The sequence below is a fragment of the Trichosurus vulpecula genome, chromosome 5 (genome assembly GCF_011100635.1).
Source record: "Trichosurus vulpecula isolate mTriVul1 chromosome 5, mTriVul1.pri, whole genome shotgun sequence".
Classification (NCBI taxonomy): domain Eukaryota; kingdom Metazoa; phylum Chordata; class Mammalia; order Diprotodontia; family Phalangeridae; genus Trichosurus; species Trichosurus vulpecula.
In genome coordinates, this window is record NC_050577.1 from 197801926 (window position 1) to 197817607 (window position 15682).

The window sequence follows — 15682 nt, forward strand, 5'->3', positions numbered from 1 at the left end:
ATCTCTGGTCTTCAAATTCTTGCCCAAATATTTGTAATCTTTGGCAGTGCTTTTTAGACTTCCTCTTGTAGTATCATTTGTGTCCACATAAATCACCAGAAGTGGGCATTTCATTTTACTACACTGTTTGTTTTGTGTTGGTTATGTGCCCTTCTGTATGCTGGAAACTACTGTCATTACCAAGCTGACAGACACCTGAACAAGGAATCACCAACCACCACTGCTTTTTTCTCCTTCCTCCAAATTTGTTGGCAGATGCCTCACCTGATAGCTTCTGCAGCTCTAATATATCATTCTTTAGACTAAGAGGATAAGCACCTTCTTTCTTCTAGAGCATTCAGTTCCTTCCTCTTCAGTGAGAACTTGTAATTTATTGTTTAGCTCCAGGTGTCCCTTTCCTTCCTTTTTGTGATATTCTCTTACTATCCAGCTTTCAGAAAAGGGTCAAGTTTCAACTGCTACTTGAAATGATTCCCCTTCCTCTAACCCTCCTCTCAATTGAAGCCCTAGTTCATTTTTTTTTTAAAGGAACTTTTCATTTACCTAAGCCATGGAGTGTGAAAAGGAGTTCCTCACATCTATTCAACTTGTCTTCTAGGAGGGAGACACCATCTTATACTTAGAACACAAGTAGCAGGCTACTTGGTTTTGGCAGAAATATAAACATCATCCTCAGTAAAAATCACTTTAAAGGTTCCTCCTACTTTAAATACTCATTAAGATTTCTCAGCTTTTCTTTTTAAGTGCTTGTGGTTGTATAAATGTGCATGTAAGGCATGTCTCATCCTTAAGCATTTCATTAAAACCATTCTATCCTATATCCTATGATCACCTCTTAACTTAAAAAAGGGGCTATTAATAATTTGACAACCAACTCTCTTTACTTAGGCTCAACAACCCTCCAGACACAACCCATTCTCTCCTTCTGCCAACTTCTTTTTTAACCTTGTCCTACCTTCCAAAGGACTTTGCCAATTCATTTTACTCAACATATTGTTCTTCTCACTCTTTATTATTAGTTTTGCCAGCTACCTTTTTCTTGAGCCCTTCTTTAGGTCCTTAATCTTCAGTCCTCCTTAATCCTGCTCTTTGCTGAGCCTCACAGGAGCAAGAAAAAGAATCTCAAGTCTGTAGCAATCAAAAGTAGTTTATCAGTTAGTTACTCATTCTGTTGGTTCATTAACAACTATATTTGATCTAAAACTAAAAATTACAGTAAATGTATAATGAGAAAAATTTGCTTGATCTTATGTGTACTAACTACAATCTGAATGCCGCAGCACATCCTGCAGTCTCACCAATAAAGGATATACTTTGCCTATAAGTTATAGTTTTGTTTACATGATTTAGGATACTCCGGTATAGGTATGTACTATAGAGCTTTTAATTTTCCAAGTCTAAACTTGTAATTGTTTAAACCTACTCAGTTTTATCAAGCGATCTATATAGATCACAATCTGACTCACCTTTAAAGGAGACTTGTATTTCTTTAGTTTTGCAGTCTGGGAACAATTAGAAGTGCTGGTGTTGATTGTTCTTCTCCTGTGTTGAGAAGTAGAGTAATCTTATCCATTTTTCTTTGGTTCTCAGATGTTACATGTAGTAACTCTTAGATTTATGGAAGATTTTATAATACTTGCCTGGTAGTCAGGTCGTAAGTAGATAGCTTCTGTTACTTGCATTCCAGTGGAGTATATGCTCCTTGAGGGCAGGATTGTTTTATTTTTAGCTCTATATCCCCAGTACCTGACACATAGTTAATGAATCAATGTATTTTGTTCAGTTGATTAACCGTATTAACTTGGCCAGGTCACCATTCTGAGCTTCAATTTCCTCCTCAATAAATGAAGATCTTCAATTAGATGGGTCTGTAAGGTCTCTCCAGGCTTTAAATTTTTTTTTAATTTTCTATAATATCAAAGGACTTGGAATGGAAAATATTTCTCCCTCGATATTATTGCCAAGAATAATTTTCAATTTTTACTGCATATGAAGTGGATATTTTATGTGCATATAGTCACTCTTTATTTTCCTAAACAAAACTTGAGTATTTAGTCTTTCTATGGAACTAAACATTTACTACTTCAATTTTACTTGAAAGTAAGCTGTCATAGTGAGTTATATTTCCTCTTTATATTGACATGCACTTAACCCTCCTAAGCTCCATTTGTGTGGCCTCAAGAAAGTATTTGATACTTTTTCATAAAATTGGGCTTTAGAACCATTATAGAGCTTCAGATATGCTGCAGTACTTCTAAGATAGGGTTTCTGCAAGTGAGGCCTGTTCCCTTAGAGATAGCAGGCAACTTCTTGGGTGGATGGGGGTGGCACAAAAATATAAGCTTATTTTCTAGCAGTGGCATCTAAACTTCACTCTTAAAGTAAAAATAAAAAGAAAAAAAATTCATCTGCCTCTCAGGGTTGATTACTGACTACTGATATTGGCCCAGAAGTTGATAAGTACTTCTTAACCTCCTGTACTGACATCATTAACATATTTTATTTTTTTCATTTTCTGCAGTAGTTCCTAAATTAAGTGCAAGATAGATTGGTATGATTGGCATACTCCTCCCAACTGTCATTCTTTTTTTTTTTTAAGTATGGAAAAGGGCATATGGAATGCAAATTCTTGGGGGACTTCTTTTTGCGATTCACAGGATCAAAGATTGCAAAACATTGCACATATTTTTCTTGCCTAAAATTAAAATACTGTCTCATGTTTCTATCTAATGGATATACCACTTTTTTTCTCCTCCATATCATGTATTTTCTTTATTTAAAAAAAATTAACAAGCATTTATTTTCTCTCTTCTATTTTTAAAAAAAAAGAAAAGAAAGTCCCTTGTGTTAGGGACTGGCCTAATGTCATCACCCTATTAGGTAAGGTTCAGTTTGGGGGTAAATTGAGTAATTTATCATAATTGGTTAACAAAAGGAGGTTTACTTTGTCCTAACACAGCAAGACTATCTATCCAACAAGAATACAGTGGTACTTTGTTTATATAGATATACCGTCCTTACCCCAAGTCCGATCTCCTTATGGAAACTCATCCAATCGGTAGTAGGTGTGGTGTTCAGATATCTACTAAGTTGGAGGGGTTTCAGTTCCAGGAATTTGGGGCTTTTTATGCACTTAGGTGACTGAGAAGTTGTGTTAAGGGAGGCAGGGACTAGTCAGGTCCTGAGAACAGCTTTGTTGCCTGTTAAGGAAAACTAATCCCTTTTTTGGTGAAAGGGAGGGTGGAGAAGGTCTTGGTCCTGTCATACCCTGTAACAAATATGCCTAAGAAAACAAACCATATTTCTGCAGCAGCCATGTCCAGAAAGTATGTGTCTTGTTCTGCTTCTTTCATTTATCACCTTCTAGGTAGCAGCTTCCTCATCAGTACTCTGGAATTGTGGTTTCTCATAAATTGATCAGAATTCTTAATTTTTTCAGAGTTCTTTGTCTTTAAAAATGATGCTCTTGATGTATAAATTTTTCTGGTTCTTTTTACTTCATTCAGTATCATTTCAAGTAAATCTCCCCATATTTCTCTGAAGCATCTTTCATCATTTTTCGTAGTGCCATAATATTCTATGACATTCATTTACCGTAATTTGTTTAGTCATTCCTCCAGTTAATGGACATTCCTTTAGTTTATAGTTCTTTACCACTACAAAAAAAACTACTATGAATATTTTTGTACATATAGGTCCTTTTTCTCTGATTTTTTTATTGTTGTTCAGTCATGTCTGGCTCTTCATGACCCCCTTAAGGGGTTTTCTTGGCAAAGATACTGGAGTGGTTTGTCCATTTCCTTCTCCAGTGGGGTAAGGCAAACAGAGATGAGGTGACTTGCCCTGGGTCACGGAGGTAGTAAGAGTCTGAATCAGGTCTTCCTGACTCCAGCCCCAGCATTCTGTCCACTGAGCCATTTAGCAGCTCCAAACTTTTTTAGTATAAGCCAAGTAGCGGTATTGCTACGTCAAAGGAGTATACGATTTAGTAACATTCTAGGCATGGTTAGAATGGCTGGACCTGTTCTCAGCTTTACTAACAGTGTGTCTGTTTTGGGGCAGTTCTTTTGACATGTGGGTTTTTGGGTTTTTTTTGGCCATCTTTTTCATTCTGATAGGTATGAGGTGGAACCTCAGAGTTGTTTAATTTACATTTCTTTAATTGTTAGTAATTTTTCTATATTGTTAGTAATAACTTGAATTTTTTTCCTTTAACCAATGGCTTGTTTATATCCTTTGATATATCTGCTAGGGGATGTTGATTTTTCTTAGAAATTTGAATCAGTTAGTGAATAGACTCCTAAGAAAATCTTTAACAGCCCAGTGGTTTTCTCATTGAACTAGTCAGTTGGCCTTCAAATTTATAATACTTTCATCAGTTAAAAGTTATGCATGTCATTTTCTACATTGAATTCCAAGTATTGAGTTAGGATTTATTACATTGAAAGTTGTTTGAAATAACTAGACCTGTTTTTTTAACCACATTTGTCCATTCTGTTGATAGCTTTATTTTGAGATTTGTGCTATTTATAGTTTAAAGAAATTCATTTTGTGGGTACCTTCTTTAGTTTGACTTTAAATGTGACTCTTATCTCCAAAAACAGTATCATTGATTGGGATTTGGCTCCTTATAAAAATACACTTTTTTTAGTGTGATTCTGGTCCTTCTTTTGCAGTTTGGGGTTGCTGGGAACCCTGATATGCAAAGGTACAGGGCACGGGTCTGCCTCGAAAGAATTCAGCCACTCAAGCCTTCTTTCAGTTCAAGTAGCGAGTTTATTGTAACACCAATAGAAGCAGGCCAGACTTCTAGTGAATCTGTGCTATTTGTGACACCAGTATAAGCAGGTCAGATTTTAAGAATCTGAGCAGTTTACTGGGGGCAAGATTGATATTTTATACTGAAAGACTGCGGGGAGATCTGGATGGGATTAGGGAGTGGCCAGTAGGCTAGGGTGGTCTGGAGGTAACAGAGAAAGAAGCCTGGATGGAATTAGGGAGTATCAAGTAGTTAAGTAATCAAGGTGGGCTGGAGTGGGTCAGGTACCTTGGGCAGAAGCATACTGAAATGTACGGGAAAATTCAGGGACGGGGTTGCTTTCAAAGACATGGTCTTTTCCTTTTAAGGGTTCAGATCAAATCCCAGAACCCATCACTTCCAGCCTCTTTGAATATAAAAAGAGACTTTACAGTTAATTAGACATCATGAACATCATGAACTTAGGTTTTAGATACATTAATTGTTAAATTATGGTGGTTTTTATTGATTTTATTAATGATAATGCACATCTCCTTTTCCTACTGTTCAAAGCAGCAAATTTCTCTTATTAATTTGCCTTACAGAAGTTCTGCACATGCAATGTGATTTTCAGTAATATATTTACTTCAGCAAAGTGCTATTACAATAATAAAATGATTATTTGTATTTTATGGAGTTTCCCATAAAAAATACATGCACTTTCCAAATATTGGTTGAATTGAATTCGCTTAAATATATATTTTTTAATTTTTAGGTCTGATGTATAGTGGTAGATATGAGGATGTCATATAGGCATAGTTCAAAGTTGTATTTTATTTCTTTTTACAATATTTCTTTTGGTCACCTGAATGCCAGTCAACCTGATTCAGTTTATATCACTTGCTTGTTTGTCAAACTGTCTAATATTTCTTGCACATTATTCAGATGGAATTGTATAGCAGTAAATCTTAGTTTGGTCCTGGTAGATATAATGCCTTCTAGAACCTCATGGACAATTCAGCTTTATCGTGAGATGGTGTTCAAGTAACCAGATATGAGATCCATAAGAGTTTTGTAGTTGCCATTACCACAGCATATATAGATGTTGAATGTTGTGTTCATGGTTAAGCTACATGTTTCATGTTATAGACTATTACCATGATTTTCAGCCTTTGGTAATATCTTTGATGGCAACTAACTAAAATACTCTGAAGTAACACAAGAATTAATAACATTTAGTGAATATTGGCCCAACATTTAAAATGTGAAGGTAATCTCTGAGAATAACACAGAATTCTACAATATTGAAAGAACTAGAGGAAGACCGCTTTCTCTTCCATACCTCCTTATGCACATCAGCATGTAGATACACCCAAGAGAACTTATGATAGGAGAGAGAGAGAGAGAGAGAGAGGGAGAGAGAGAGAGATTGTGTGTGTGTGTGTGTGTGTGTGTGTGTGTGTGTGTGTGTGTATTCTCTTCTAGTTTAGGACATGGACTGATCATTGTTGTTCTGGACTTTGCAGGCTCCACATTCTGGTTCAGGTAGTAAAACTGCCCCTATGGGAAGCTCTAGTTGCCACTTGCTGGCACCAGCCATATCAACTCTCTGGAAGGCTCTATAAGTTCAAAATGACAACACTACCTCCATATATCTTTTCTGTGTCCTGGGACTGAGTCTGAGATCCTTCTCTGGGGTCACACAGACAGCTGCCTCAATAGGAGTACCTCTGTTCTGGGCCTAGAGGCCGAGTCCTTGATCCTGTTCCATAGTTCTTATCCTGTTCACTTGCCTGTGGGTTAAATTTGTGACCTTGGGGTAGAAAATGACCCACAGTAGCTTCTCTTTAGATTTCCCAATTAGTATTCAGTCTGGCACTGTTAGATCTTTATTGGAGTTTTTGTGGGTAGATGGGGTAGGGGAGCTGGACTGTACTGCTTCCTTCTCCTCTACTTTCTTTTCTGGTCTCTTCTTTTATTCTCAGATGAAGAAACTGAACCAACCCCCACCCCTCACAAGTGAATTACCTTATGTCACAAAGATAATAAATAGCAGAGTTAGGATTCAAACCCAAGTTCTTTGACTCCAAATCCAGTGCTTTTTTCTACTAAACCACATTACCTCCTGTAACCTAGGCACTGCATCATTCTTTTTTCATCTTCAGCTTTTAACTCCTCCCCAACAACTTTGCTTGTCCAAGATTACGTGAAAGGTAAATTGCAGAGGCAGATTTTAATTCAGGTCCTCTGATCCCAAATCTATCACTTTTCTTTTTTAATTTAAAATAAGAGAGTAGAGAGTTTTCAGAAAGTATCTTCCAGGCAGGAGTGGTTGAGAGACCCTGTCATATGGGACAGTAGCAACAGAGGCTCCAGCATGTTGGAAGGCATTACTCTCAGTTTCACGCTGGTGGGGCTGGGGGTGGTGATTGTGGAAAGGGTGTGGGGCACCAAGTATACAGGAGTGGGACCAGGCTGGGGCAGCATTCATGCAGAGTGGGCAAGGACCCTTGCACTGTGACAGGCTACATATAAGAGGATAATGACCTCTTGGCTGTCTTAATAAAAGATTCTTCCTCAGGTTTAACCAGTATGACGGCATAGCCCATACAGAGTCAGGGACACTGTGCTTAACCGAACCAATGCTCCTTCTGTTCAGGCAGTATACTTTCCATGCTGTGGTCTGTATTTCCCTATCTGCAAAAAGAAGGGGTTGGACTAGATGATTTCTAACGTTCTTACAACTCTCAATTTATGATCCTGTGAAGAATATTTGGTTGTGTTCTCTCCATTAAAATGAAGTCAAAGAGAGGAAAATTGCGGTGCTAACAAAAAGAAATGGACAAAAGAGTTAGATGCTAATGTAGGATGTGGCAGGGCTGGGATACTGATCTGATGACATGTAGATGGGACTACACAGAATAGAGTGGTATCAGTAGTTCTAGAAAAAGTGTCACATTAAAGATTACCAGCCATCCTTTTCTCATAGAGGACTTAAACATTTGAATTTACTTATTTTAGCACCATAGAGTTAGGTCTCTCTCTACAATCATATTTATCCTACTAAAATCCTTTGTATTCCATTCTATGGCATATGCCTTCCATGGTATAGACTAGAGATTAATGCTACACCAAAAAAGAACAAGCTTGAATCACATTTTGTCAAAGGCACTGTAATTAACAAAAGCAGAGAAAGAAAAGGAGGACCATCTGTTTACAAAGCAATACACAATCTCTGAAACTAGAAAGAACTAATCAGAACTCAAATCTTCCTTATCTTTGTGCTTAACTGAGGCATACTTTTGCTCCACCACGATTAGGTTTTATAGTTTGTTTTCTCTTTGTCTTCCACAGGTGCTTTTGCAGTTTAAAAAAAAAAAAAGTAAGAACAATATGTGCTGTTCCTGGGCGTGTAGTTTTGCAGAACAAAACACTAAGTTAAAATGAGATTTTACAACAGTGTTGTCATTATCAATAATAAGAATTTATGATTGAAACCTGCCCAGCTTTCAGAAATGTTCAGTGGTAGTTTACAAAATTGAAAACATATGAAATAAAAGAATTCAGATTGAAAACAAATAAAAAAAAACAGATCGAAAGGAAAATAGCAATAGATGTGCTCAGGTAGCATGAATGCTTTAATTACTAAAGGTCTCAGTTTAGCTCTGGGCTTCCTGGAAGCTGAGATAAAAACGCAAAATTAGGTTTTGTAACTTAAATGGTGTCATTAAAGGAGGATTTTCCTGACATTGAATTGAGGAGAAATTTCTTATGAATCCTTATAATAAGGGACATTATGGATAGCATAGCAAATTTCAGATATTTTGCTAAAGATGTAAAATGTTTAAATTGAAGGTTCTTAACCTTTTTTGTGTCTTAGAATCCATTTGCCTTATATTGTAGAGTTTCATGTGTGTTGGTATATATATCTTAACAACTCCAGTTAGATTTTACCTACTTGAAGGCAGAGTTCATGGCCTGCTTAATTTCTCTCCCAGGTATATTTTGAATACAGTAGTTGAATTCACTTGAAATAGCCTACCCCACAATTACTACCTCCCCTGTGAAACTCTCTCAACTCTAGCTGAGAAAGATCTTTTCTTCCTTGATCTTGTATTCATTGTTTTTACTTCTCTTACATACCTATTATCTTGTTCTGTTTGGGATTACATAATTTATTATGTCTAACCTCTTCCATGTTGAATTGCTGGTATCATATCATACTGTATATTAGCACCTAGCACAGTGCTTTGCCTATAGCAGGTACTTATTTAAGAAATTTAATTCAGTAGTGCTGAATTAGTTAATGAATTGTTGATTGAAGAGCAAAATTAAAAACAATTTGCACTTTTAACTTAGTGATTGTTTCCTTTTATTCAGCATGGAAACAGTATTTAAAGCTTGGAATGGAGAGGATAATGCTTACATATACCTGCCATTTTCTAACTGTTATTGTAGTGTAGATAGGCTATTTAGAAAATGTCTTATTGTGGAATTTTAGAGCTAAAAATGATTATATGGAAATCATCTAGCCTGAATCCCTTGTTTTTATAGGTGTGGGGACTGTAACGCAGATGGGTCAAGTTGTATATCTGAAGTTGCAGAGCTGGTTAATGATATTTCTGGGAATAGAACCCAAGTCTCTTGTCTCCCCTTCCAAGAAGGCTCTCTACTATGTCACAGTGAGATGCCCAGATGCTTCAGCTAGCCAATGGAGAAGCGTTCCTGGTCTTTTATTTCTATGCTTTCATCTAGCTACATTTTATGGTTTTTCATATTTTGCCACGTAATAAATATTTTATTTATCAAATGTGATGAAATTAAATCTCTTTTAGAGACGTAAGGGTAATTAACTATTGGTACTGAGTGTTTCAGTAAAATGATGTTATGACCTTTTTTCTATTTAGGACAGGAGGCTACTTTCACTTCTGATGAAGTTTTAATTGGTGCTTTTGAAGAAGCAGTCAGTATTGCTTAATAGAAAGTGTAGACATGGGACAATGGCAACAAGGTTAGGTTTGTCTATGCTTGTCTGTAATCCTGCTACTAAGAAACTGAGGTTGGTTTATCAGTTGAGCTCTGCTCTGAGCTTCAGTAGAGCTAGAGCTTTTTGGATATCTGCATTAATTCTGGCACCAATATGGTGAGCCTTGGGGGTGGGTTAGGATGGGGTGTGGGATTCTGTCAAAGGAGGGGTGAAACAGAAGGTCTCAAAGCCCTGTGTTGATTAACAGGGGGATCAGGCCCATTAATGACTGCTGTATTTCTCTCCCCTACCCCCCTCAAAAAAATAGTGTATTAAGACTTAAAGGAGTCCATATTTCCCCAAAACAGTCCAGTGAAGCTCTAAAATTGGACCAGAAAAAAAATAAACAGAATTGCCTGTATATTTCTGTAAGTCTAAGACTGTTAGAATTCTGTGGAAACTAGCAATGAAGATAAACCAGAGTAAGTAGAAGTTGTACAGGAAAGGCCTTGAGTGGAGCCCCAAGGGAAGAAAAGGAAGAGAAAGACCCCAAACAGAATATAGCTATAGGATGGCCTGGGAGTACTTGGAGAAAAAAACTTAAGTAGTAGAGTAGTCCCAGAGCCATGGCCTTGAATAGTAACCAGGCAGTAACCAGGGCCTGAACCACAAGGCTATATAGGTAGTATCTGAGGCTAGATTAGAACTCAAGTTTTCCTGATTCCAAGTCTGTACTATATTCACTTTTTCTGCTTCAAGTTATTGGGAGCCAGATTATAGAGCTTTAAATGCAAGGGTGAGGATTTTGTAATTCATCCTAGAGGCAATAGGGAGCCACCAAGAATTTTTTAGTAATGGAATGATGTGGTCAGATCTGTTAATTTTAAGAATATCAATTTGGCATTTGTATGGAGGAAGAATTGGCAAGGAATTGAACAAGCATTTCTTAAATACTGTGCTAAGTGCTGGGGATACAAATAAGAAAAAAGAAAGTCTCTGCTCCCAAAGAGCTTATAATCTAATGGCAGAAGACAGCACACAAAGAGGGAGGGAGGCACAATAGAGTACCTAGTGGGAGAGCATGATTTTCCATGGAGTCAAAATGATGTAGAGCTGCTGATGGAAAATGGAGGCGTGAGGCTAGAAGTAGAGAGACCAATGAAGAGGCTACTGTAATAAGTATAGCATATGAGAGTGCTGGATTGCAAAGACCTGGTTTCTAGTCCTTTCGTAGGCACTTATTCACTAGCAGATCACCTAAGTTCTCTGAGCTTTAGTTTTTATGTCTGTAAAAAAGGATCATAATATTATCTATTTCATAGGGTTTTCCTGAGGATCTCTTTGGTGGATGGATGGGTTCTAAGAGCTGAGAATTTTTTTTTTTTTTGGATAGAGGAAATTCCACGTGATGAAGCAACTTCTGTCAATACAGAGATGCAGTTGTTCTCTGACAGAATAGTTTTTAAAGTGTGGTGTAGGGTAGTGAAATTTTAAGTGACTTGGTTGTATTAAATGAGATAATATATAGTGCTAAGCATTATATAAATATCAACTGTTGTTATTAGTCTGGCTGAGAGGTGAAGAGGACCTGAACAAAGGTTGACCTTGTGGAGAGAAAGGGACAAATAGTTATTTTTTGGGAGTGGAATTAACAAAACTGATTGGATATGAAAGGTGAGGGAGAGAGAAATCTGTGATGGTTCTGAAATTCTGAACCTGGATAACTTAAATGATGGTGGTACCCTTCTTTATTGATACATACTTGAGTTACTATGATATAAAGACGTTTATGTATTTAAAAATACAGAGCAATATAATACAGAACAGTGTAGGATAAAAGCCCAAGATAGGGTGCAAACAGAATCCTTTCTGGGGTCCAAGGAGAAAGAGATTATCATTGGTTGATGAAGGCTTTAAAGTAGGTGGTTGTAATAGTCTTAAAGGATTGACAAGATTTCAGTAGAAGAAAGGTGAAGTGCTAATGTGTTCCAAGCATGAGCAAAGGACTGAAGGCAGGAGAATATGAAATGTCCACTGGGCATGACAGGTATTCCAATTATGTTGGAATATGAAGTTTATGGAGGGAATATTTTAAGATATACCTGGGAAGGTAAGATTGTTCCATTCCATAGGAGGATCTTGAATGCTAAGGAGTTTGATGTTTACCCTCTAGACACTAACCAACCATTGAAAACTTTTGGACACAGAATGTGTGAGAAAGAAGGAGGGATAGAATTTGGAACTCAAAACTTTAAATAAAAATGTTTAAAAAAATACATACAGAATTCTGGTGAAAGAGGGCTCAAACTCATCTGGCAAAGTTGTAATCCACAGTTTCTGGATGTCACTTTGCTGGAGCCCTCAAGATTCCCTTAGGTGTGGTATAATTTTCCCTATTGGGCACTTTGTTGGGATTTGACTCTGCACTCAATCTCCTTGGTGCCAAGGCAGACACTGTTGTCACCTGTTCTGAATATGCTATAATGGGAAGATGGAAAGTACAGCATCCTTCAGAGTTTACAAGATGTTTCTCTGACCATACAGTGGAGGGGCAGGAGCAGAAAGCTAAGGCACTAGATGACACAGTGGATAAGGTGCTGGGTGTGTAGACAGGAAGACCTGAGTGACCCCTGGCAAGTTGCTTCCTTCTGTTTGCCTCAGTTTCCTTAACTATAGAAATGGGAATAATAACAGCACCTACTTACCATGGTTGTGAGGATCAAATGAGATCATATTTGTAAAGCATTTAGCACAGTACCTGGGATGTAGGTAGGTGCTATTATGTAAATGTTTATTCTCTTCCCTTCCCCCATCGCCAAGCTAAACATTCTCCAAGGTTTAGCTAGAATGTTCTCTACTGCCAGGCACTCAAATCTTTGGTTCCAGCCAGCTCTCTGCTAATTTATAGAGGCCCCAGAAGGTGTGATCAGATTCCTTAACCAGTACGAAAAAACATTTTGTTCCATCGAGGGAGGTGACCAGACCTTTATACCTATCAATCAGTCTGCAAGTATTTATTAGGTACTTGCTATATGCCAGACATTATGCTAGGCCTTGGGGATAAAAATACAAAGAAAACAGTTTCCACTCCCATGGAAATTATGTTCTAATGGGAGAGATAACAAGTATATACAAAAATATATACAGCATAAATATAAAGTTAGTAAATACATACACACAAAAAAAGTAAATATGAGGTAGTGGTGGGGGGAGTGTGGCGGTTATCAGGAAAGCCTTCATCAGAAGACGGTTCCTAAACTGCATCATAAAGGCAGATGGAAGTGAGGAAATTCATTCCTGGCATGTGTAACAGACAGGGCAGAGGACTGTGGACTGAAGATGGAGTATGGTATGTGAGGAATAGAGGGAATAGTTTAGTGAGATTCCAAAGCATTGGAGGGAAAATAATATCCAGTGAGACTGAAAAGACAAATCGGGGCCATGTTGTGTAGAGCCTTAGGAGCCAAACCAAAGAGTTTACATGTTATCCCAGTGGCAGTAAGAAGCCACTGGAGTAGGTTAAGTTTAGGTAATTCACATGGTCAGATCTTTGCTTAAGAAAAATTGCTATGAGCAGTGTGTAAGATGGACTGGAGTGGTGATAGACTTGAGACAGGGAAAGCAGTTAGGAGGTAGTTTCAATAACCTAGTTAATTAGCAATCATCTAATCACTCATTTTAGGTGTTGTGTGGATGATTTGATTTGCTCCAGTAACCCCCACCCTTACATTTGGATGAAAGAAAATAAAAATGGGTAGAGAACCTGAGAAGTTTTATGGTTTGAATTGATCCTCCTTCAGATGCCTGCCAGCTTAGTCAAGTGTTGGCTAGGGAGGAGATGCAGATGGGGATTTGAGGAAAGAAAAGGTCTACTCTGGGAATTAAGAACAAGGAATCAAGTATGGATTAAAAATAAAATCTGAACTAAGTTATTTTACTTATATTACATTCTTCATTCAATGGGTAACTTTTTCTTCCTCCCACTGCCAATTCAAAGGTTATGAATGCAGATGGTACTGGAAGAAGAGTGTTGGTAGAAGACAAGATTCCTCACATTTTTGGGTTCACCTTGCTTGGAGACTATGTCTATTGGACTGACTGGCAAAGACGTAGTATCGAACGGGTGCACAAACGAAGTGCTGAAAGAGAAATCATCATAGATCAGCTGCCTGATCTCATGGGCCTAAAAGCCACAAATGTTCATCGAATTATTGGTGAGTACGTAAAAACTTAACCTAATGTTTGGAAATAGAGGGAGAAAGAAGGGAAGAGAGATGAGTAATAAGCAGAAGTTTACAGAGCAGCTTTTTTGTATAGATGATTAGCATGTTCTGGTACTTTGAAATTTTCCCCAAGGGCAGAATAGAGGAGGAAAAACTTAAGGAATTTGGTAATATAGACATAATTTGTTGCCCTTTTAATGGGACTTAATGCTCAAGCTACAAAATTTGCATTTTGGTGGTTTTGTTTTAGAGGGTCACCTCCCTACTAAAAACATTCAATATTATGCAAAAAAATTTCACTTATTTGGAACTTAACCATGGGTGAGAAGGAAAGAATTTTATAATGAAGTTTTATTTCTCTACAAGTCTATGAATACTGCTTGTCTGGGCATGGAAGAGAGTACACATATGGCTTTGTTCACCAGCTATTTAGCAATCTAAAAATGACTGGCACTAAAAACCATGTTGCCTTGTGTCTGTGTTTTTTCCTTTATCTTTCAATAATTTACTTTTAGGTTCCAACCCATGTGCTAATGAAAATGGGGGATGTAGCCATCTTTGCCTCTACAGACCTCAGGGACTCCGCTGTGCCTGCCCCATTGGCTTTGAGCTTATCAGTGACATGAAGACTTGCATCGTTCCAGAAGCTTTCCTCTTGTTTTCTCGGAGAGCAGACATAAGGCGCATCTCTTTGGAAACAAACAATAACAATGTGGCCATCCCTCTTACTGGTGTGAAAGAAGCTTCTGCTTTAGATTTTGATGTAACAGATAATCGTATTTACTGGACTGATATTTCTCTGAAGGTAAAGGGGATTAGAAGGAATAAAGCTAGAATATAAGGAAGGGTTTTTTTTTTTTGTTTAATTTTAGGCTTAGAAATTAGCTTATAAACCGTTGGGTTCAACATTTAAGTTCCAGCATTTTCTATCTCTGTAATGTGTTGTTTCTGATATTTTTGACCTAAAACTTTGATTTATCAGTAGCCTTGTCTCTTATTTGAGGAAGTTTCCTAGAAATTGAATGAAGATAATTGAAACCCTACTTGTTTATTCTCTCTTGGAATGATGAAGACGTTGGTAGAGTAAAGAATTTGGGAAAAAAATGAAATAAATGTTTATTTTGGGGGCCATTTAAGGTCATTTTATTGGCTTAGGGATAAAGATATAGTCTATAAAACTAGTTTTATTGATAAAATTTCAGTTGTTTAATTACAGCTGTGAAAGGGAAAGAAAAGGAGAAAAATTATTTATTTCCTTAACAAATTTTTGGGGAACATGCTCTTCCCTTCATATTGTCACTAAAAGTACTATAGTCCTTGGCCCTTCACACTTCTTTCCCCTGTATACTGGTATCTTTTGTTCCAATGACTCCAAAGTATAAGCCTTGGTTAATACCATTGGTAGAGTCCCGAGATACTTTGGCATGGTAGATGTCAGTCTGCCAAGCATAACATCCTAGAACAGGAGTAGATAATGAATAACACTGTGCCCTCCTTCATATTATTTTTCTTTCTTCCCCTTTTACCATTTCTTTTTCTTCCTTCTCCTTTGTCAGTGGTGCACATAGAACATATATGATATCGGCCATATAATTCAGTGGAAAAAAATTGGCTGGATTTGGAGTCAGAAGACATTGATTCAGATTCTAGCTACTGTCTGTGTGACTTTGAGCCTAAACCTGTTTGGTCCTGAGTTTCCTCATTTGTAAAATGAGGGAATTCCATTTGACAGTTACTAAGGTTCCTTCTAGATCT

At 37.3% G+C, this 15682-nt stretch overlaps 1 protein-coding gene across 1 annotated transcript in view; it reads left to right on the forward strand.

Annotated features, from left to right (window-relative positions):
• Positions 1-15682, forward strand: part of LRP6 (LDL receptor related protein 6) — a 137363-nt gene that overhangs the window by 73607 nt on the left and 48074 nt on the right. The window contains exons 8-9 of the mRNA XM_036758829.1: positions 13702-13918; positions 14443-14732. Of these exons, the coding sequence (XP_036614724.1) occupies positions 13702-13918; positions 14443-14732 (507 nt within the window). The remainder of the gene's footprint in view (positions 1-13701; positions 13919-14442; positions 14733-15682) is intronic.